At 35.3% G+C, this 22,217-nt stretch overlaps 1 protein-coding gene across 5 annotated transcripts in view; it reads right to left on the bottom strand.

The window, feature by feature from the left end:
* The window catches only part of CCSER1 (coiled-coil serine rich protein 1), a 603,186-nt gene that overhangs the window by 212,717 nt on the left and 368,252 nt on the right, over window positions 1-22,217 (bottom strand). For 4 of the 5 annotated variants that reach the window (XM_053941467.1, XM_053941468.1, XM_053941472.1 and 1 more), the window contains exon 9: window positions 14,230-14,307. In XM_053941467.1, the coding sequence (XP_053797442.1) occupies window positions 14,230-14,307 (78 nt within the window). Of the gene's footprint in view, window positions 1-6,728; window positions 6,994-14,229; window positions 14,308-22,217 lie in introns of those variants that run through there. The other variant, XM_053941470.1, reaches the window with a different exon arrangement.

The following is a 22,217-nucleotide window of genomic DNA, read 5'->3' as shown; positions in this document are numbered from 1 at the left end:
AAAAAGCTTTCTGTAGATCCCAAAAAGAATCTAAAACCATTTTAATTAATTTGTACGTCTGCATGGTCAGCTAAAAATGGTTGTTTATGCAATACAAACTGGCAGCACACAGTACAACTCCCTTGATATTCCTTTCAGAGTATGTTACAAATAGTTCAAGAAAACCAAATGGTGGCTAAACAAGTTTCACAGGAATTTATTTTTTGGTACAAGATAGAATAAACCAATATAATTTTCTAGGCATTTAAAAAGATAAATAAAATTACTTTCACCTGCCAAGAATTGAAAACAGCATTATTTTCTTTTCATAGATTTTGAAAATAGCAATTAAGAACTAGAGAAAAGGTATCACTTCCTAGTCCCTGAGAATTACCCTGTATGGGTAATTTTGCCTTAAATATCTTCTTCTCTATTTCCTTCTGCCTAAAAATAAGAAAAAGACTGAGACAAAACAGATTTTACAAGAAAAAGTGTGACTTTCTGGTTTTTAGTATTGTTGAAGTTTTAGAAGCATGCTTTATGGGTGATAAAAATCACGTTTTATAGAAAAGAAAGGAGAGGATGAGCCAAATGGGACTGTAATGTGGAGAGAGAATAAAAACAATACAGCAAGATAAAAGGAAATGAGCAAAGGAGCAACAGCAGGGGAAAATAATGAGCCAGAACAAAAGCCCCACCACTAACAGGGTTTGCAAATATTTCCAACAGCAAGAGAAATTTGCAGATATGGAAACAAAAGAAAGGAAAACAGAAAAACCTGGTCTTTAGGAATGGAATCAACCAAATAATTTCTTTCCTTCCTCCCAAAGTGATGCAATGCCCAGCTCCTGCAGTGAAAAAAAAGGTCTCTTGGCCTGGAGCACCAATGGAAGTCTGTGGATGTATGCACAGCAGTCATCACCAACACCACCAGTCTCAGTGGATCCAGGTATTTTGGAACACAAGTTATGCAGTTCCACTTGTTCCTGAATTTGGTATGGACCTAAACTCACACCTCTAATCAGCCACTTTATCATACTCATCTCTCACGTGTTAACAGATCTGTAACTCCATGCACAAATATGCTGCCAGGCAGCTCCACAATGAACCCACACAGGGCACAATGAGCATCACTAAAACTGGTGTCACCTCTCTGAAAACATATTGAAGAGCAAGAACAAACACCAGCATACAGAAGGTGAAGTGGAGGAAAAAGGTGAGGAAAAAACACTGTGAACCTCCAAATCAGTGAAGGAGGGTGAGAAAATGTTCCAGGGACTGGAGACATACACACTGTGGCCTCTGGAGAGAACTGTACTAAAGTAGATGGATATGCCCTGAAGGAACTGCAGCCCATGTGGATAGCCCACACTGGAGCATCTCCTGAAGCACAGTTAAGACACTCAGTCCCAGATACCAATTAAAACTAGGAAAGCACAAATGACATAACCTCTTAGCCCTGCCTTGAGTCCACTGAAATGCTCTCATCATTTCCAGAGTCCCATAACTAATATTACCTATGGCTTAAGCTCATTTTATATTTACATTTGCAATTCAGCAAGCTTCTGACACAGAAAAAAATGGGCTCACTTTTGTCCGGGTCTCAGAATGATTAAAAATTCCTGGATTTATTTTGCTATACATATGTGTGTGTGTATGCATATATGTATGTATGCATTTATAGATATATATGAACCAATGTCAGAGGACAGTACAACAAACCTTCAAAGAAACTTGTGATGGTGGGAGTATGAGCAGATGCATGAAAATGTCTGAGAAACCAACTGTTCATTATTAGTCTCACGATTTTTGTTCATGTTAAATTTCTGTCCAATTACTGAGTGGTTTTTTGGGATATTTGGATGCTTGCAAAACTTACAGGATCTCAAAAGCTGACTTCACTGAAGCCTGAAAGAATCACTGAACTGGTCCATTTGCAAATTTTACCTCTAACCAGTGAAACTGCTTCTTCCATGTTGTCTTTGTTTCTGTAATATCTGAAATTTGGCAATTTCTTAGGGGTTCTCTTGGCAGAATTTATTCATAACATAACAGGACTCCTGTAGTAGATTTGTCTCTGGATTAATTTTTTTCTCCTGAATCATTTCACAGACTGAAAAATGAAATAATAGACATACACATGTACACAAAGTTATATTCATATGGACACTTTTTAATACCTGCACACTGGGAAGCTCGTCTTTTATGTGTGCACTTAAAACTGTTTTATGCGTTTGAGACATGAAGATCTTACTGTCTCCATCACCTGTTTCATGCAGTTGTGCATTTCCCATTCTTTGCTCAAAATGTAATATGCCAATGCAGGTGTTGGCACTTTTCTCCAAATATTCGACAGTATGCATGCACCATTACACATAGTATCAAATACAAAACTACCACTTAATTTCACCATTAAACTTATCATTAACAGCACCACCAAGCTTTTCCTTGGTGCCTTTAGACAAATTAAATTCTTCCTGAAAGTAATGAAGCTGGTTCTGAATATAAAGTTGTAATATGGTTTCCAATTCATGCACTTTCAACTCCAGCATGATTTAATAGGTGCACACACAAAAATATATCTTTGCAAGGTTTTTTTTGTAATGCATTTGGTAGCAACCAAACAGAAGTGTTTTTTTTTTTTCCTTTTACTGCTGGTATCCAGTAGATTCTACTTTCATTTTAACGCCTTTTTTGTACAATACAAAAGAAACATTACTACTTCCCAAATCTCACTTATAATGCTTTCCCTTCATGCTCCTTCTTGCTGTTTTATAATTAATGTTAATATTCTGTTGACTCTTAAGAGGTAGAAGTTTCCATCACTAAAAATGAATAAATTAATACTAAGAGAGCACTGTTTTGAAATGGAGGCCAAGTACACTGCCTGGATATAGTTCTCACTGCACTTCTATTGAGGAAGAAATAGCAATAAGTCAACAATAGAAATGGCACTTTCTGTTTCTTTAGTAAAACGTATTATACACTGGCTTAATCCTCCCAGTTTTAACACTTACCTAAAAATCTAGCGCATACTGAGCCGTTTAAACTAGTAAAGTGACCAAATAGTATAAATATACCTAAAAACTACTGTTTAAAACTGGGTAAACTCAGTTTCAGAATATAAGCCACTGATCTCCTATCTGCTCAAAACCAACAACATGTCCAGCTGTTTCACCATGCACACAGTATCTATGCCCACAAAAAGTCTTAACGATCATGCTACAAATTATTGTTAATGCCTTTCATAAACATGATAAGCTACAGGAATTTTTTATTGCCCCAAATGCATATGAAGTTAAAACAGAATAATTCCTCTGCTGGTATTCACAATATTCTATGTGTTTTCAGATTGAAATAGCTTCAGAAGATTAAAACAAACAAAAACACTATCTGAAAAAAATATCTGCCTTCAATTCAAGCAGGATGTAACCTTTCTGCCTCTCTACAGTACCCCAGGTTTTTTGAGACTTGTCTGCCTTTGACTGCTCATAACTGTTAAAATCACTCTTGCTCCTTCTCAGCCTTTCAACATTTATCACAGAATATTTGCTTTAGGTGCAACATTTTTGCACCTTTGTTACTTTTAAGTCCATTCACTCAACTTTTACTTCTCCCCCTCCTGTGCTGTACAAAACAGCCTTGCACTCACACATTCAGAAGTCCCTGGAGGAAAGCACAGAAAGCAAACTCAGGTTAGCTGGTACCACTTGAAAATTGAGACAAACACCGTGTACTGGTTAATGCAACAAACGTCTGCATCTGTTAAATGCCAATGCTCAGAATGATAACAAAGTATTTTGCCAATAGTGTTTTAGCATTGTATCTCTGTTAACACAGTGTTACCATTGCTTGGAACAAGACACAGCCTTTGGATCAAGCTAATGACATGGGCATCATTTGTTTTTGCCTGGTTACTTGGATATTTATAGAATACTTTATTTTTTAATATTTACAGGATAACTTACTTAAGCTCTAAAGAGCAATTACCAAATGACCAAGCTACTCTTGGTCACCCTTTTTGGACCAGCTGTTCAGTTTTTTATAGCTATGTGGTGTAACACCTTTTATAGGATTTACCTGGCAAGGTTTTAGTGGTGGGGAGGAGAGCAGGAGTGGCTTTGTCAGCTAGAAGTTTGTATCTTAGAGATACCAGTAGCAAGCACTTACTCTGTGAATGATCTTCCAGTAACAAGCAGTCCAACTGACTACAGTCATTGCATGACACCAGAGGCTCCATGGCTATGAAGTTACTCACCATCAAAGGAAAGAAATCTTTGCAGTGTGGTAAAACCAGTCGTAAGGGTAACAGAGATGTCACATGCACTTGAAATCAAGGTGTACAACATGTTAACAAACATATAAGACAGATCCCAACTGGATTCCGGAATGAGGAGAAAGAAATGAATGTTACTATAGGACTCCTACAAGCAGTTGCAATAGTAGATTTACTGCAATGCTCCCACAACTGACCAGAAGCCACTGACCTTCAGATCACAAAAGGCTGTGCAAAAGTGAGCAATAAAATATATCAAAGAAAAAGACAGGTATGAAGAACATTACATATTTTTAATTTTTGATTGTTTGAACTAGATGTGCTGTATCACTCTCTACTGCAATAATAATTTTTAAAAAAAATCTTTCATCAGACTGTTTAATTAAACTAGCAGTAAGTTCTTGCCTATGCATATAAAATACTGATTGTGTATCCTTAAAGTCTGAATAGTACTTGTCAGTCATGGTTTTTTTTCCCAGATCATACAAATGCTAGGTAAGCAAAACAGCAAACTGAGTAATTTTTACTGGTTCATACTACTTTGTAAAGTTATAGAAAAATGAAAATAAACCAACGAAATTACAAAAAAAAAGTATTGGAAGTTATGGGCAATTTCATGGGAAAGTTAAAAACCCAACTCTTAAACTCCAACCCAAAAGCCAAAGGGCTGGGCTGAGTTTTGCACTGAAATAATGGCTGCTAGCAACATCTCTATGATGCAACAGATACAGAAATAAACTAACTCTTTGAGTATTTTAAAGCATCCTTTCACAGACTTTGGAGGAACAGGGAAAAAGCTTCTTTATTTAGAAAGTGAAACTTATTTCCTTCTCATTGGAATCCTGAAAACATCTTTTGAATTCCACTATACTTCTTTCATTAACTTATACAATTTTTCACAACCCTCTCCATTATCCATATATATATTTCTTTAATTGAAATACAGATCTCTGTGCCAAAAAATCACAATGAAAAATGTTACCTCTATCCTCTTCCAAAGAGCAGTATCTGACAAAGACTCAAAATATTATCATAATAAAGACAGTGATGAAAGATGGAATCAAGAGGTAGGCATTTCTATCCATATCAATGATTAGAAAAATGATTTTTGTTCAAAGAAAGAAGGAAGAGTTGTAATAGGTGAAGTTCAACAAGGAAGGTGAAGTTCAACAGGATAATATGCCCATTCTTGCTTCTGTCATTTCTTTAAATTATGCATTTGCTACTTAATTGCTTTTACAAGATAATTGAAACAAGTACACTATGAACTAAGCAATTATACACACAAAGAAATTCCAGGCAGCCTGACCGAAAGGGCAAGAGAAAATGCTGAAGGATGACTGTCAGGATCCAAGAAAAGACAATGTATGACTGAGAAACAATAACATCATGTTAATGGGTACAGAATCAGCCAACATAATGCAACATCCCCTGTGAAGAAGGTTCATTCACTTTCAAGACTGGCATGAATATTTAGCTGAACACTATTTTCAGTTCTGCTCCATTTAGGAATAACTGGTAAGATGTTATTTTTGAATGAATGTATTATGTCCTCTGTTTGAAATTAAAGCTACTGGTGATAAATGTTGCTCCAGTTGAGAAACTGTTAGTATTATATACTATGAGGCCTGACTGAACTGGTGCAGTAAAAAGATTCAAGCAGTGTTTCTTGTTAGTAATAAAATAAACTGCCAGAAAAGGGTAAAGAATACTGCTGGCACAATCACCTTCTAATCTTACCTGGTAAACGTGGGAGTAGGGCACATCCTGGTGAATGAAGTCCTTCCTGGGTAAGGTTACACAGAAGCAACTGACAGTGGTGAATTTCACTGGTTTCTTGCTTAATAAAGCCCTAAACTTGGAACTGCCCTTCCCTACCCACCTCCACCCCACCCCTCTGGACAACAACCACCATTCACTCAAGCAGCACAGCCACATCCAGCAAACACAATGTTTACTTTGCCCCCATTGATTGCTCTCTTAGCAATATCTCTTAGAAGCCACAGGAAAATTAGATAGAAAGCACAATAAAGCTATGATTCTAACGGATTAAAAAAAATCCGTGCATATTTTTAGAATCAGCTCTTCTGTTTCCTGGGATAAAGCTGGGTAAATTCTGGCCTTCTAAAAGCTTACCAAACACCCTACAGAAATGGTTCTTGAATTCCATGTAAAAATTATGTACATCATTATGAGCATTTATCAGATAGACCACATACTGAAAGGCCTGACCCTGTATTCACAGTCAGTGCAATAGTGTTATTACTCGAAAAGGAAAAATACAGGTTTTTAAAAATAATGGTTTCCTCAGGTTTCCAGATATTGAAGACATAGTTTTTCAATTTCAAGAGACAGGCATGACTGAAGGATTTTCTTACATTTTCTTACTTCCAGTGAATCACCAATGGATGACTAAGTGCACAAAATCGTAAGAATAATTTTTATTTCAAATAATAACTTTGTCATAGCTTACTAATAATTTATTCATAGATACATTTAATAATGAAGATACTGCCAAAAAAGTGATGTTTGACCATTCATAATACAAATATTATCTTAAGTAGTAGAATTTTGCCAGCAATGGTAACTTGCAGCTCATTTCATATACAGCAGTATTTAATTATATCCGTAAGTGCAGAGTGTCCAGATGTTGCTTTTTAATTTAATAATGATGGAACCAATGAGATGCTGATAGGTTTGTAAACTAAGCCTTCAGAACATGGAGAGTTCCACAGGGCCTTTAAAAAGAAACAAAACAAACAAAAAAAAAGAAAGAAAAGAAAAAAGAAATGAAATTAAATGAAATCGTAGTGATGCATGGTTTGATGGCAACACAAAGTAAATGAAGAATTACTGTTTCTGCTGTATGCAGTCATGTAGGCAGCATGTAATAATAAAGCTTCTTTCACAATAATGATCAACACAACGATGATTTAAGTGACAATGTAGAGAAAAAAAAGGAATATTACTGGTCAGCTTGTGCGTGACACCGTTCCAGTCAGAAAACCCTTACAGATGCCATGTTTTTACTGGAATAAGGTCACCAGACTGAACTATGCTAACAGAGGAAATCAACATGCAACATGCACACAGCATTAAAACATTTCCACATCACAATAAAACTGTGTAAGCAGATCAGCCTGTAATAAAAAGCAGCCACCCTATGTGTACTAATGTAGCAAAACCTATACACATTGCTTATAATGCAGTGGTTATCCATGCCTCATTTCTCAATTTTGTTTGTTGATCTTTTCTTCAAGGTGAAATAATTTTTTTCTCCTTTTTCATAAAATATATTCAACACCTATCATAAAATGCTGCTATTTTTTAGAATTTTTGATTGCTATTGGGTGTATTTTACTAAATTCCCAGTTCATTCTTTTGAACAATATTTTACTGAATTCCCAGTTCATTCTTTTGAACAATATTTGAAAAATATTTTGAACAATATCTTTAGTGCTGCTATTTTCTGCCCTTACAAATATGACACTGCTAGTATTCAACAACAGAGTCAGTAAGGTATAATCTAGTAGATAGCTTTTTTATTTCAATCACATATCATGTTTGTCAGTGTCCTACTGCTTTCTATCTTTAATGTAACAGGTCATAGTGGATGTAGTTAGTATTGCTTTTAATTCTAGGGATAGCTGCTCACTTCGTTCCTACTGAGAGTAGTCATGAACTGCTTTCTTTACGAAATAAATAATGCAACTAGAATATATTGCAAATACATTACTGCAAATAAATTTTGTTAAGTCATACTCGTAAGTACAGCACAAAAAATTAAAGTAAGAAATGAGACAAAAAGTCTAGATGGATAAATTTAAGTGAAAAAGCAAACTTCTGGAGAAATCTAAGGAGGAGACAGTGATGGAGCTAAAGCAGAAAAAAGTGGGAAGAGTTCTGTCTGAACCAAACAAAACTTCTAGGATAAAAAATTAGGAATATCTAAAGAGCTTCGTTTGCTTCTCCCCCTATTCCTCTCCCCCACCCTAAGACATCTAAGCAAAATTAGTAAGTATGGTCATTACTTCAAAGTACCTCGTATTTTATTGTACTTTCAAAGCAAGATAGCAGCAGAATATCTGCAGATACAAAGATAGAAGTTTATGACAGAAAAAACGTTGAATAAATAGAAAGATTTAAAACTTAAAAGGCAAGAAAAACACTGCAATGTTATTGAAAATTGTATTACCAGAAAACAGTGGTTTTTAAAGATCCAGAAACTATTAGTACTATATTAATTTCAGGTCTGGGAGGAAACTCAGTTATAATATCATCACCATATTACTACAAATATTTAAACAGCACAGAGCTTATCTATACAAGCATCCAGAAGCCCACTTGTATGCCACAAATCAAAACTGAAGATCATTCATCTCAATTAAGCATCACTGCAGAATGCAAATTTCATTCTTCCTTACTCCTGAAGATGGCAAAATTAAATGCAGGGTACCCTGCTGATAACCAGCCACAGAATGAAAGTATCTTTTTCATATGGCACACCTCAGTTTCTGTTCCAGAACCCATTTACTGCTGAAGTTTCTGTGAAAACCTGTTATCTCTTTTCATATAGCACCACAAACACCAAACCCTCACCACAAGCATTTATCCTCCAGGGACTTTGGCACCAGTAACTTGAACCATTTTTCCCTGTCACAAGCAGGTGTAACAATTCATTCTTGTTCACGACTTGATGGTTAAATGTAATTCAAACACCAAGTATGTAGAGGTTTGATGGTGAAGTAATGTGCTTCATAAGGGTTGGTGGAAGGCAATCATTAAAACCAAAAGAAGTATCTTCCTAGTTTGACATCATCAAAATTTGATAATTTGCACACATAATGCACCACAAAAAACATAGATTTTGAAATGATATTTTGAAGTTGTATAGTAAAAAATGGAAATTGGACATAAGAAGGAGAGAAAATGAATGCTAAAGGAAGTTGTAGGAAAGGATGTAGCATATCAAGAACAACTTGGATACCCAGATATGAATAGGTACAAAGACATACAATCAAAGCAAATACTGAAATTGTTAATGGCTGGTATGGCTGGTTGATTTCTAAAGATTTTTTTTTAAAGTAATGTTGCATTAGGGAAAGGTATATTATGCATAAGCTTTTATTATTTACCTGTATATATGAGACTACAAACTCAGAGACTAAATAAATAGATGGAGAAAAATAACCTAGGAGTATAATACAATAGCAGATGGACATCAGTCTCCAAGGGAAGGAGCAGAGGCAGAAGTAGAAGGTATTTTCCAGTTTAGGTGGCAAAACACAACTCACTTCAGACTGTAACAAACTACACAAATACTTAGGGCAGGAAAATATTTAGATTAGACTGGACAGTTCAGGAAGTTCAACTACTTCAGTATTCTGTTCCCTGACTTCCTGAAGGAGAGGTCACAATGCAATGCAGTCCCTTTACAGTATCCATAACCCATGCTGGCTAGCTGGCTGCTGGGGAGGAACAGGAGAACAGCAGGAAGGTGCAGTTAAAGCACCCACCTCCCTGTCTTCCACTTCTTCCCAATCAAACACAGAGGCTCTGCAGAAGGCAGTGCCCAGGTTTTGAGAGGTTAAGGGAGGCACGCTGTCCAAGATAATGCACAGCAAGCTACAAAACAAATACCCTAAAATATGTATCAGTATGGATTTTAATATTGCATGATGGTACAGGTGATAAAAGACAGCGCATTTTATCTATCACACAGCACTGTTGTAAACACAGTGCTGGTGATCACCAAAGAATGGTAATTTTTTCTGTAGCTGTGCAACCTAAACTGCAGCAGATTGACAGCAGCAGTACACAAGTTTGTTGTCTGAGACATCAGAAACATCATACAAAATGTAAGGACCACTACACTGGAAAGAATGCTCATTAAATGGGGAATAAGTTTAGGACCAGTCCAAAGCCTGTTTACATCAGTTTCAATCTCAGTATGAAAGACAAAGAACAAACAGAATAGCAGTTCTCAGATATGAAACCTATAGCATCAGCAGAAGGCAAACACAGAAAAGGCATTGTAGAAATCATGTCAGCTCTTAGGAATTTCTGCTTTGTGGAGAATAAAATTAAGTACAAACTCTTTTAATCCAAATGCTGATAAGGATTGACAAAGTGGTGCTGAATTGTACTTCCCTTGGTGACAGAAATAAAAATTGTCCTGTGATTGTTTGATTCTGTTTTGAGACACATTTTAATCAAAACTAATCAGCAGTGGTTCATGCTGCAGAATGTTTCTGTGATGCCTGCATGATGCTTTGGACTACCTATTTTGCTGGCAGCCATTATTAGATTTGTATCCTTTAACATGAACTTGCAATCAGTCCCAGTGCTAGCTGACTGCATCTATTCTTCCTCCGGTCCATTTTAGCAACCTGACCAACATGAAAGACATTATTCCTTGATCTCTCAATAAAAGAAAACTTTGCAAGCACAGGAAGGTGAAGGGTGTTAGACTGGCATTGATTATTGAAGACACATTAATAATTTATTATTTAGCAGCCTTGACATCACACTGTTGCACACACAACTCTTTCTGCAAGACTCCCAACATGTTTTAAATGATTCTAAGTAAACATATTGGAAAACAGAATAAATTTAGGTCTAGCATATGATGAGGATTCCTTAAGATGCTGCACGAGAAAGCAACTAGCCTTTATAGAAACCCTGAGTCCCTTCCAATGTCTTCCCTGGTATACTTACAATAGTCATGTTGATATTTTACTTTCAATTTCCTCAAGTAGCAAAGTTGTCATGTTAATCACTTAAGGACACTGTAGCATTTCTCATCATGGTAGACCCTCTTTCATCCTTATCAGAAATTACTTTAAACTTTATGTTTTAATTCCGTAATTAAGTTTCGCATTAGACCGTTTTAATACAGAAAAGACATTAAGCAGTTTGCTTTCCAATTCAGACAGTTCTTTATGAGAAACATTATCTTTACTGCTACAGACTTTATCTTCTACTTGCTTAATAAAACACAAGTCTAAAGCAATTTCTGCTGAAAAATCTATGTGTGCTGTATAGGGAAAAAATGAGAGCTCTATCAGAAATATTATCCAACAATTCAAAGCTGTTGCAGGACATGATACCATCCAAACTTTACTGATCACCTTGACAGTCAGATTCTGTAATTATGTTATAGCCCCTGAAATAAAATATGCTATAACAACTTCCATTCTGCCAACAGCTCACGCACTTACCCAAAACACTCATTCAATACTGTTTATGCCTTTTCAGAGGAGTCCACAAAAGCAAGAACATTTCCTCTTTGTGAAACACTCTATTTCCCCCTTCTTCACCCATTCCTTCCTAAATATAGACTCGCCTCCAGATTTTTTTCATTACTGTACAACCTAAGGACAAAAGGATTAATTCCTCATCTAAGTCAAAGTCAGAACTTCCATTTACTTTTAATGACACATCTAAATGAACTCCAAGGCTAAAGGACTGTCTCAACTACTGGAGGATGTCCAGAATTAAAAAAAGTAGTGCTTTATTTTGGGGACTAACCTGTCTCAGTTTTTTTCAATTGCAAAACAGGTAACTTAAGATTGCACAGTGGAACAGAAGAATATATGAGAATATAAACCAAACCACTCATAGAGCCACTGTTTCAAGCATTTCTGAATTATTACACTGTGTAGTGTATATCAATATTTGTACTACATTTATGAAATAATGCTATGCAAATTCCTAATACCACTTTTATACAATTACTATCAGCTTCTAAATTTGAATTAAAGAAAAATAAAAATGTGAGGACTTTTCTGTTGTTGTTGTTGTTGCTTGGTTTTTTAAATTAAAGTAGCAAATTTGTAATGATGAAATGAAGTTCAATTTTCTGCTTACCTTTTAAACCAGATCTGAAGTATTCAATGTATACTATTCTCAGAACGTGTAATTAATGGGGTGAAAAATACATCTTGTATTCTCTGATGTGTTTTATATTTTTCTATTTAATCAAATTTCATATTAGCACGATATTCTTGTAGTTGTACACACTTACTGACATCCTGAATAAAATGCTGTACAGATAATACTTGCAATAGTTTCAACTTGCTCTTTAAAATCTCATGCAAAAGCAAAGAATGTAAATGTAATTGCCACTTGGATTTATCAGAAACACAGCTGAAGTAATCATTAATAGCTATGCTTCACAGAAAAGCTGCACAATCTGAAAAATAAAAGAGCAAGAATTTTAAAGAATATTACAAAAAGTGTTAACAGTATTTGCACATTCCTCCTCACTGAGTTCCCTGCATTGTGATCATAGCAGGCTTGTGTTATTTCTGTCAATTCATTCAAATTTCTCTATCAACCCCTTGCAACAGAATTTTCACAAGAACTCTGTACCACATAAATACAGGTGACATGTTGTTCCATAGAAAAACATTCAACACTTTTATTCTTACACTGCAACAGCCCGTACGATATAATACATTACTGAAACTGTGACAAGGTAGGAATTTTACCAGGGAAGTCTGAGAAATGTGTTCCACTGATTGAAGAGAATGATGCTAAAGAAAAGGATTTATTTAACTTATTGTTGTTATTATGACACATAACACTCAAATCTCAGCCAGAAAACTGTACCTGTTTGGTAAAGGAGCTTCTAATGTTATTTTTAACTCCCCACCAAACTCCAAGGGAACACAGACTGGAAAAAGGGAAAAAAGATATAATCTGCTAACAGCATGAATCCCTGCAGCATGAGTACCACATATTTGATTTGGGAGAAAACAACCAAATGCATAAATCACATCTGCTTTAAAAACCCCAAGAAAACAACATAACCCAAAAATAAACAAAACAACACCAAAAAATCACCGAAACTTTACATATTTACTGTTTTCATTTTCAGTGGAACAATTTTATTTGACATCTAATGCATAAGAAAGTATTGTGAAGGATAACTGGTCACAGGAGAAGTGGATATAGTATTGCAATATAGAAAAATGTTTTTAAATATTCTGGATTTTTCAGCAGTAATATATACACGCCTCAGAGTTTCAGTAAATTCGACCAGATGTGACTTCACAGACACAGCAGAACATAAGGGTTCATGTTTGGTAACCCACAAAAATGAAGTTAGTGCAGATAAAACTACTCATATTGAAACATGAAATTTTGATGTTTCTATCCTCAGAAGACAAAACTTTAATGCTCCACTGACACAAAACTAAAAGGAAGGTTTCAAAGCCTGCTTTAATTCCAGAGGTCTTTCCATAGATTTGAATCAGCATGTTGATTTATACCAATGCACAACCATAGCACTACTTTGCAGGACAGTTTTTAAGAATTATTGTTAGACTTTGCACAAGTCCCAGAACGGAGCTGTGCTGTATGTTCCACAAAGATTTTTCAAGAGGCTCATGTAAGTGTGAGAATCTCTTACATGTATTCAAGCAACGCCACACACAGACAAAATATTTCCAGTCAGAAGAATTGGGGAAATATTCCCACAGTTAAAGAATCTTCATTGACTTTGTTCTTGCATGAGGACACATATTATCAATACACATTCTAGGAGAAATTCTGGCAGATGCCCTTTAAGAAACAGAATTTTAACATCACTTGGCAAAACTGTACTTATTTCATTATCTTTCAAATTTCAAATCTTGTTTCGACAGCATATGACAATTCTAAACATAATAACCTCATTAACTGTCAGTAAGTGTGCAAATAAATACTGAAAAAAAATTACAAAGCACTAATACATACCATCCACATTCATTTATGCAAATTCTCAGCTCTTCATAAAGCCTAAAATTAATAGGGCATTGGTGTGTTGGCAGGCAATTGTAATTATCTTCTCATGTTTCTGAAGGTACTTTCTGAAGAACTTTAGAATCACCAAATCCATGCACGGACACAACAGCAGAGGCAAACCAGCTGACAGAAGTCTGAACACCCACAAACATGATAAAAAAATACTGTTTGATACAGCTACTTACATCATGGCCTACGAGCTCTGTCTGTGTGGATTTGTCTGCTTGGGAAGCAAGAGCCTTCTGAAAGCACTGAGCCTTTTCCTGCGAAACAAAATAACATTGCATAGGTGAGTCATGTTTTTCCTCACTGGGCTTTCCAGCTCCAAACATCCAGAAAAATTCAATACTCGTGTATGGACAGCTGGTAAGAAATAGATTTATTATGGTGCTATTCACACTGGGAGGTTGATTTCCTTCCTCTTATATGCTTTTATAAATTTATCTTTCTCTTAAACAGAGGGTGGACTCAGATAGTCCAGCCCTGTGGTATGGTGGGGCCCACAAGAAGGATGGCACTCAGGCAGACAGGGACGAAGCACTGAGCAGCTGCAGGGACTCCAGCAAATACCAGCACCACTCCAAAAGCAAAGAAATAATTTACTTTTTTTAAAACATTAAGGAATATGCAAACTTGCAGATCACAAGGCTGAGATGACTTCTGCCCCCCCCCAACAGAAACATGTTAGCAAATCCTAAGCATGTCTTGGGTATTGTATTGGTTTCTGCTTTTCCTATCCTTGTCCCTCTGTACCTCAATAATTTTTGCAAGTGTTGCATGGAATCTCTGGACAGGCTTGAGCAAAGATATCTAGCTGCTTTGACACAAAAAAAAACAGATTCTGATACTTCATTTGAAACTGATCACTAAGCTTGCTGATCCCTCATCAAGACCTTGACCATACTATTTTAGCTTCCAGGAGAAGGAATTTGACAGAACAACTATCAACTATCCTGTGGGGTAAGGCAGGAAAAGCCACACAGGAGGGGAAGTAGAATGCAAAGTTCTTTATTGCATTGATTTATGTTTTCCTGCTTACTGATTCAGTTTAATTTTTCAGTTGTATCTGTAAAAAATGCTTACCTTGGAACTCAAACTCTTCAAGATCTACAAAATATAATTGAATGGTACTGACAGGTATGTATTACAATAAAACAGAATTTGTTTAAATCCAATTTCAAGTTAATTGACTCTCAAGTTCTCATACTATTTGATTCAAGGCAAGGTATGCACATCACTACATTGAGTAAACAGCAGAAGGAAGTAAACACCTGAGTGATCCTTATCTACAGTGTTTCAACTCTTAAAATAAGGGCTGGGGGAAAACAGAATTCAGACTGATCTCTTCACTTGCACAAAACACTTGATCCCAAATTTGCTGATATAACAACCAAGTTAAAACTGAGTTCATAGAAAAGGAAATCCTAGTTCTGACAGAAATTGTTTGTCTTCTTGAGGTTTGAATTTACTAGTCCACTATCCAGCTCACTTTTACATGTTTAAAAAACAGGCATTATGATATCTACTGTCTTATTTTACTACTTTTTACTGCTCAGAAGCTCCATGAATTTTCAAGTTATTATCACAAATGTGTTCAAGAACTGGGTGTTCAAGTAACATAGTGATTGGAGCAATACCATCACTAAACTGTGTATCTGATCAAATTTAACATTTCTGTTCTTTCTGTGTGGATTTACAAATATATATTTTGAAAAAGCAGAGAAAAATAAACCAGAATAAATCCAAATATTCATTAAGGCAACAATTAAAGTGGGAAAGCTAGAAAGGTTGGAATAAAAAAATTCATTCTTTCCTGGAGCTGCTCCTTTAACTATGCATATGCAGTGAGATTAATTTTTAATATATCCAAGTTCTGACTCCACATTAACATAGTAATCCTTTTTATTTACTTTTAAGGAGCTAACCAATAAAATGGGAAAAACTGAAAATTTCTAGATGTCCAGGTACTGGAAAAGAAAATTTGAAACAAAAACCCTCTTCTTCTCAAATATAGCAAAATAGAAAATGAAATATCTTTACAAGTCAGGCAGCACGCTTTAACATTGATTCAGAACCAAGAAGTGAGTTACCTGGACATCTATTCACACAGCAGCCTTCTACTACCCTCACAGCATTACTCCTAGGGATGCTTACTATTATAAAGTAACATTTTAAAGTAATTTTAAAAGTTTTTTCAAATCCTGAAATTTCCTTGAGACCTTCCTGCCATTTTAAAAGACAAAAATTACCTTCTTTCAGAGGCTTCCTAGTGAAATTGAATAATTATTGACCTTTTCCATATGTAACCCAGTCCTGCTTTCTGCCCTTTCTCTGTGTATCTAAGAGGAGTCAACTCCCCCTTCTCAAAGATATTATGTAATAAAAAGACTGTAAATAGATATTTCCTTATCATTTTTCCTTACAGGGTAAACAAAATAGGTACTTTTGTCTCTCTAAAGACTAAGAAGGGACCAAATAATTTATTTTAAAAATATTTTTAGGATCAGCCAAAGTCCTTCCAGGTGACTTTTTTAAAGTGAGAGCATTAATGAGCATCTTTTCTTACCATTCTGTGTATTGTTATTGCTTCTTATTAAAATCTTACCATTCTGTGTATTGTTATTGCTTCTTATTAAAATAAACAGCACAAAAGTAAATTTGTAGGTGACACAGATAAGAGCATGAAAAACTTTTATTCCCTGGCTTCATTCTAATAAGTGAAAAGGCAGAAAGAGCTGTTAGCTGTATTAACAGCAATATTGCCAGGAACATTCAATGCACCCCCTCTCTCTGAAGTACCTTGTGTGTATGTGTGTATCAGTGTGTGCTTTGAGGGGAGAGAGAGAAAAACTACATGGAATGGCATTTTCTCAATCATTGCAGTTGTGTCAATTATTGAGATTACTGACTGGTATTTCAACAACCACAGTGAAAGCATTAGACCATGACCAATAAAGACCATGTTCCTGTCTATTTCTTCACACGGGAGTAAGTTCAGACATAGTTTACATCTCAAACTAGCTCTGTACAAGAATGCCATGGTTTGAATACTTACTATTTTATTACTATGTTTGTAATAAGTCACCAAAAGTTGCTGAAATAGGAAGACAACAGACATCAGCTGATAACTGATGCAAGTAAAAATATTACAAATAAAACAGAAAAGTGAAATGCAAGATAAAAAAGTAAGAAATGTAAGACAAAGAAAAGGACTTAAGTCTTCCACACTGAAAGACAGATAGTAGGAAAAAAGTAGTCAGTTACTTAGATTTAGGGAGTCAGTAAGGATTGATATTGATACATCTTGAAACATGACACTGGTTTTCTAAAACATTCCTTCTCTGAACAGGAAAGTATCAAAACAATTTTCACAGCTTTGACTGCGAACATGTCAAAGTTATTTTTTGTGACTGTTTTCTTGTTCCATTCCCTACCAGTGACAGCATGGTGACCACTTGTGGTGCTTTGTTTAATTGCAAATTCCAAAGAGAAAATGCTTGACAATTACTTCAAATGGTCACATTAAATCAAGGAGCAAAACTTACTGCTCCAGCTATTTTAAAGGAAATAAAACTCTACTGTCCAGTAGAGCTGTAGCTTTCATCCCCATGAATTATATTTTGTCTAGTAGATAGCATATTAGATTTTTTTTTCTAATGCCTGTTTCATCTTTATTGTTACTTAGTTTAAAATATAAAATACCATAAATTAACTTTTTACCTCTGTCTGCTATAGTCTGTACAGATTATTCTAAGACTTTATGAAAATAAAAGTCGTGTTTAAACATTTTGTCTCAGCATACATCCAGACAAGCCTTCAACAGCCACTAACACTGCAGTCAGATTTATAATTTACATGTGATTGTTTCCCTTAACTCAGGCATTAACCCCACTGAGAATAACAACTTATGTTCACCACAGAACTGAAGAGAAAAAGCTGTTCTTCAGAAGACTTATAAAAATGCAAAGTCTTTTAATTCTGATGTGCTTTGGGATTAAACTTAATCAACAGCAGCAGTTAGGCAGAGAGCAAAGGGATAACAAGTAGAAAAAAACCTGCTTTTCACCATCTATTCTACCTAATTTACAGACTACAATGAGCTACAGAATTGACTTTATGACAGTTATTTCCATTGAAATTGAGTCCCTATTGGTTTGAGTCTCAGTTTGGGAAGAAAACATATTATATCCAGCGTAGCTCCAGCGATCAGCTGCAGTACAGCTGAGTCACATCACACTCGAAAACACTTTGTGAAGCCCAGCAAAAAGCCCAGCTGTCTCTTGAGCACAGCATGAGAATACAGCTACAACTCGGTTCATCTATCCACACATAAACATACTATGAACTTAGGTGCTAAATAGCCACAACAAATTTAGAGGCATTACTCTGGAACCACAGTGACAAACAGGTGTGACCATCCCCAAGGGGACTATTCCATTGATCAAGAGAAAAACATGAGAAACTTGGTGGGAATGTAGCCAAGTATGCATAAATGCAGGTTTCACTGAGGGTTATAATGCTGTCAAATGACTGTAAACAACAAACACCAGAACTACACGGAATTTCAGAGAACATTCCATTGCTTTCACATAGGACTCTTAGATAAACCAAAACAGTTTTTCAGTTTTTACATTACAAGACTTCTGTAAAACATAAGGAAAATTTATATGCATATAGTAAATATGGCATCTGCAATGAAAGACAGCGCACCTTTTGCTTTGATTTCTATCAGATCATGCTATCCAGTATTAATCAAGAAGTGTTAAGACAAGCCTGTCTCCAAGCAGTTTGCAACTTCAATAATTAGTTACTGCCAAGTCTGAACACATCTAATGAAAAAAATACAGTTTCTAAAAATGCAATCACTTCATAATAGGTCTTTGAAGATCAATAATATTTAGCAATGTTCAAAATCTCTCAGGGTCCTGCTATAGACATGCCAGCTAACCTTACAGTACTGCAAAGGTTTACTAGATCCTAACCAGTGAGGATTTTTACTGTTTTAAGTTTTGAAATCCTTATAATCTCAAGTATTGCCTTAAATTTTTCATCCTCAAGTTCTGCAATATAAAAAATCTCTTTTGCTGAGTGCTGCATGACCTTAACAATAAAAGATGACTCCAAACTTTGAGAGCCCAGTCCATCTAACCAGAAAGAGAAAACACAGAAAAAGTGAATCTCCTAGTCCACTGAGCTGACAGGTACCAGAGACAGGAAAACAATCTTTAAAATGGTATGTTCTGACTCATTTATTTGACTGGACAGTGCTGTACTGTAAAACTAGCACTCGTGTATGTGCTGTAAAATTAAATGTTTACAGGTATGTGAGACCATCTCAGAATTTCAGAACAAGGATTTTGAAAATATACCTGAGTTTTGAAGTTTTTTTTCAAAAGTATCCTGGGAAGATGCTTTAAAATACAGCATTAATCACTGGGTAGTATCTGTTTATTCCGCATGAAAAAAAACCCCACTATTGCATTTCTTGGATCAGGAGAATTTCTTGACAATAGATGTATTTTGATTAATTACTTACTGTTCTATCTGTTACATCAACAGAATGCTAAATTATTATTAGAATTTATAAATTATATTTTAAAGCAATACCTGTATATTGTTTATCTCTATCTTAGTCATTCAGTAAACTGAATAGCAAGTTGTCATTTCCTTACTGATTATGGCTCCCATGGCTACTTTTAGATATACACCTATGTAAACATGTCACTAAAAAAGAGAGGAACTTTTGTACTGATCACATCCCAAAAAAAAAAAAAAAAATCACAAATCACATACTCACAAATGGCCCATACATGGCCATGCGTGCTTTGAATAATGCAATGCAATAAAATTTTTATATGGTCATACTCTGTGAATATTATGACCATAACAAGTGATGCCAATCTTAACATCCCAACAACAAAAACAAAAAACCCAAGACCTGAGAAATTTATTGGAAGGAAAGGAAACAGAAGCAGCTGGGCAGTCACAACCCTTCAAAAGGCTGACACATCAAGTACAGGAGTTCATGTAGAAATTATCTCTACAAATAGCCTTGAACCTTTAATATGCACAGTTGTTAATTTTAATTTGTGTTCTGGTTGCACCCAGATGTCCAAGAAGATACTACTAAGTCTTATAGGAGCTCATCTAATAGAGAAGAGTATCTCTTTCAACCCATATATCCTTGGGTTATCACTGCTACACCAACTGCTAGGATCACGTAGACAAATAAAATTCTGTCCCAAAATATAAAACATCCAACAGACAAGATGAGGAGACAGTATTACCCCAGTTTGGTAACTCAGAAATGGTGATACTGGGACACTAAGCCATACACAACAGCAAAACACAAAAAAACCCCACATTAGCATGATTGACTTGATAATCCCACAAATAATTGAAGAAAAATAATAAGTGATTTATTTTTCAAGGTCAAGTGAAGCCACATGAAGAGTTATGGAATGCTGCATAAATATGTAGTCCAAATGTCATGTCCTGGAAAAGCAGACTTCCTCACACCATAAAATTCAACACACACACTTCAGCTAGGAATTGCTGGGCTTAGTTACCTTCTCAGAGCCCACAGCAGAGGAGTATTCAGTACAACACTAAACTGGAAGATTACTGCAAATGAGAGTTACACATTAAGGTTCGAAGATCCAACTTGCACACCACTAATTTACAATACTTTTACACAGCATTTTTATCTAAATGGACATTGCAGGTTGGCAGTGGAATTCTCTTCAATTAGTGCTCTCATTTACTTAACTGAACAGTATTAAATAGCCCCTTTTAAGGTATGAAACAACTTACCATTTTTATACACACCAATTTTTGCCCCTTCATGTCTAAAGTACTTGATCATCAAAAATAAGCAAGTACAAATCCATTTAAGTTCTGCTTTTCTTATATTTACTAGCTGAAAATGGAGATGAGATAAAGTCTCTAATTAAATTGCTTGCAAACTCACGTTCAGGTTTTTCAGAAATAACTGCAACTTAGAAAATTGTACTCCTTGAACAAGGATATAAACATATTTATTTCAAGTATTTGTCTCATGGGGGTTGCACTTTACCTTTCTCATAGTCTAGCATGAACTAACTAAGAACCTGGAGTAGGAAAACATGGATTAGATAGATTATTCCTGCCCTTCTGCTTTCACTGAAATATATTGCAATAACATCACCTCTAGGTGATATGCTCATGATTCAGCTGGCAGAGTTGTGCTGAAACACATACACAAAGCTAACATGTAAATGGCATAAGCCTACTAAATTTAATTAAGAAAGGAAGCACTGTTTATAACTTTGGGGTTTTGTCTTCCTTTATACTATTTCAGAACAACCACATTTATCACTTTTATGATGTACATGACTTTAAATGCTGCCAGGTTCAGCATGGGTACACAAACAGAATTTCAGTCTGTCCAAAAGATCTCTTTTAAAAGGGTTAATGTTATCTTTTTGTAATTTCTTTCATGCTTTTTTTGGTTTTTTTTTTTCAGTTTGTCCAAAACATCTGTTTTAAAAGGGTTGGAGTTATCTTTTTGTAATTTCTTTCGTGTTTTTTTTTTTTTTTTTGGTGACTATCACTATTCATCAAAAGAAAAACTCCCTGTTTAAACAAATACAGTACAGTATAAAAGTATTATCAAAATCCTGTAGCATTACTAACAGATGCTTCTGCAAAACATTTGATATAAGGTTTTACTTGGGGAAGCTGTTCCATTAACCTTTGAAATTATCCAAGGCATTTGTTAACTTTTTGTTTTTTTTTTCTTCCCTACCTACCACTGTAATGCTAATATCCTTTAGGTCTCTAAGAGGAGATATTTACGTGCATTTCCTATCAAATATTTCAAATATTTCAGAATATTTGCTTTGAGGTTTCCTTTGCCTCTGTGCACACAGGGACATTGGTAAGATGTGATTCATGTCAGTGCCATTCGCTTGACACAGAGATTTAACAAAACATGCATTAGACAGAGTGCAAGAATCATTAAATCATTACAGTCCAAATTGCAACTGTTGTTTATTGAAGGCTTCTGGCATTAATTAAACCTCACACAGCTAAGTATTTGCAACAATTTTACAGATTGCTGCCCTGAGGAATGAGATTCACAATTGTGGCATTAGGAACATACAGTACAAAAGCAATGAAAGGGTGATTTTTG

Source organism: Vidua chalybeata, chromosome 4 (assembly GCF_026979565.1).
Source record: "Vidua chalybeata isolate OUT-0048 chromosome 4, bVidCha1 merged haplotype, whole genome shotgun sequence".
In the NCBI taxonomy this organism is placed as follows: Eukaryota; Metazoa; Chordata; class Aves; order Passeriformes; family Viduidae; genus Vidua; species Vidua chalybeata.
This window is presented reverse-complemented; position numbering and strand designations above follow the sequence as displayed.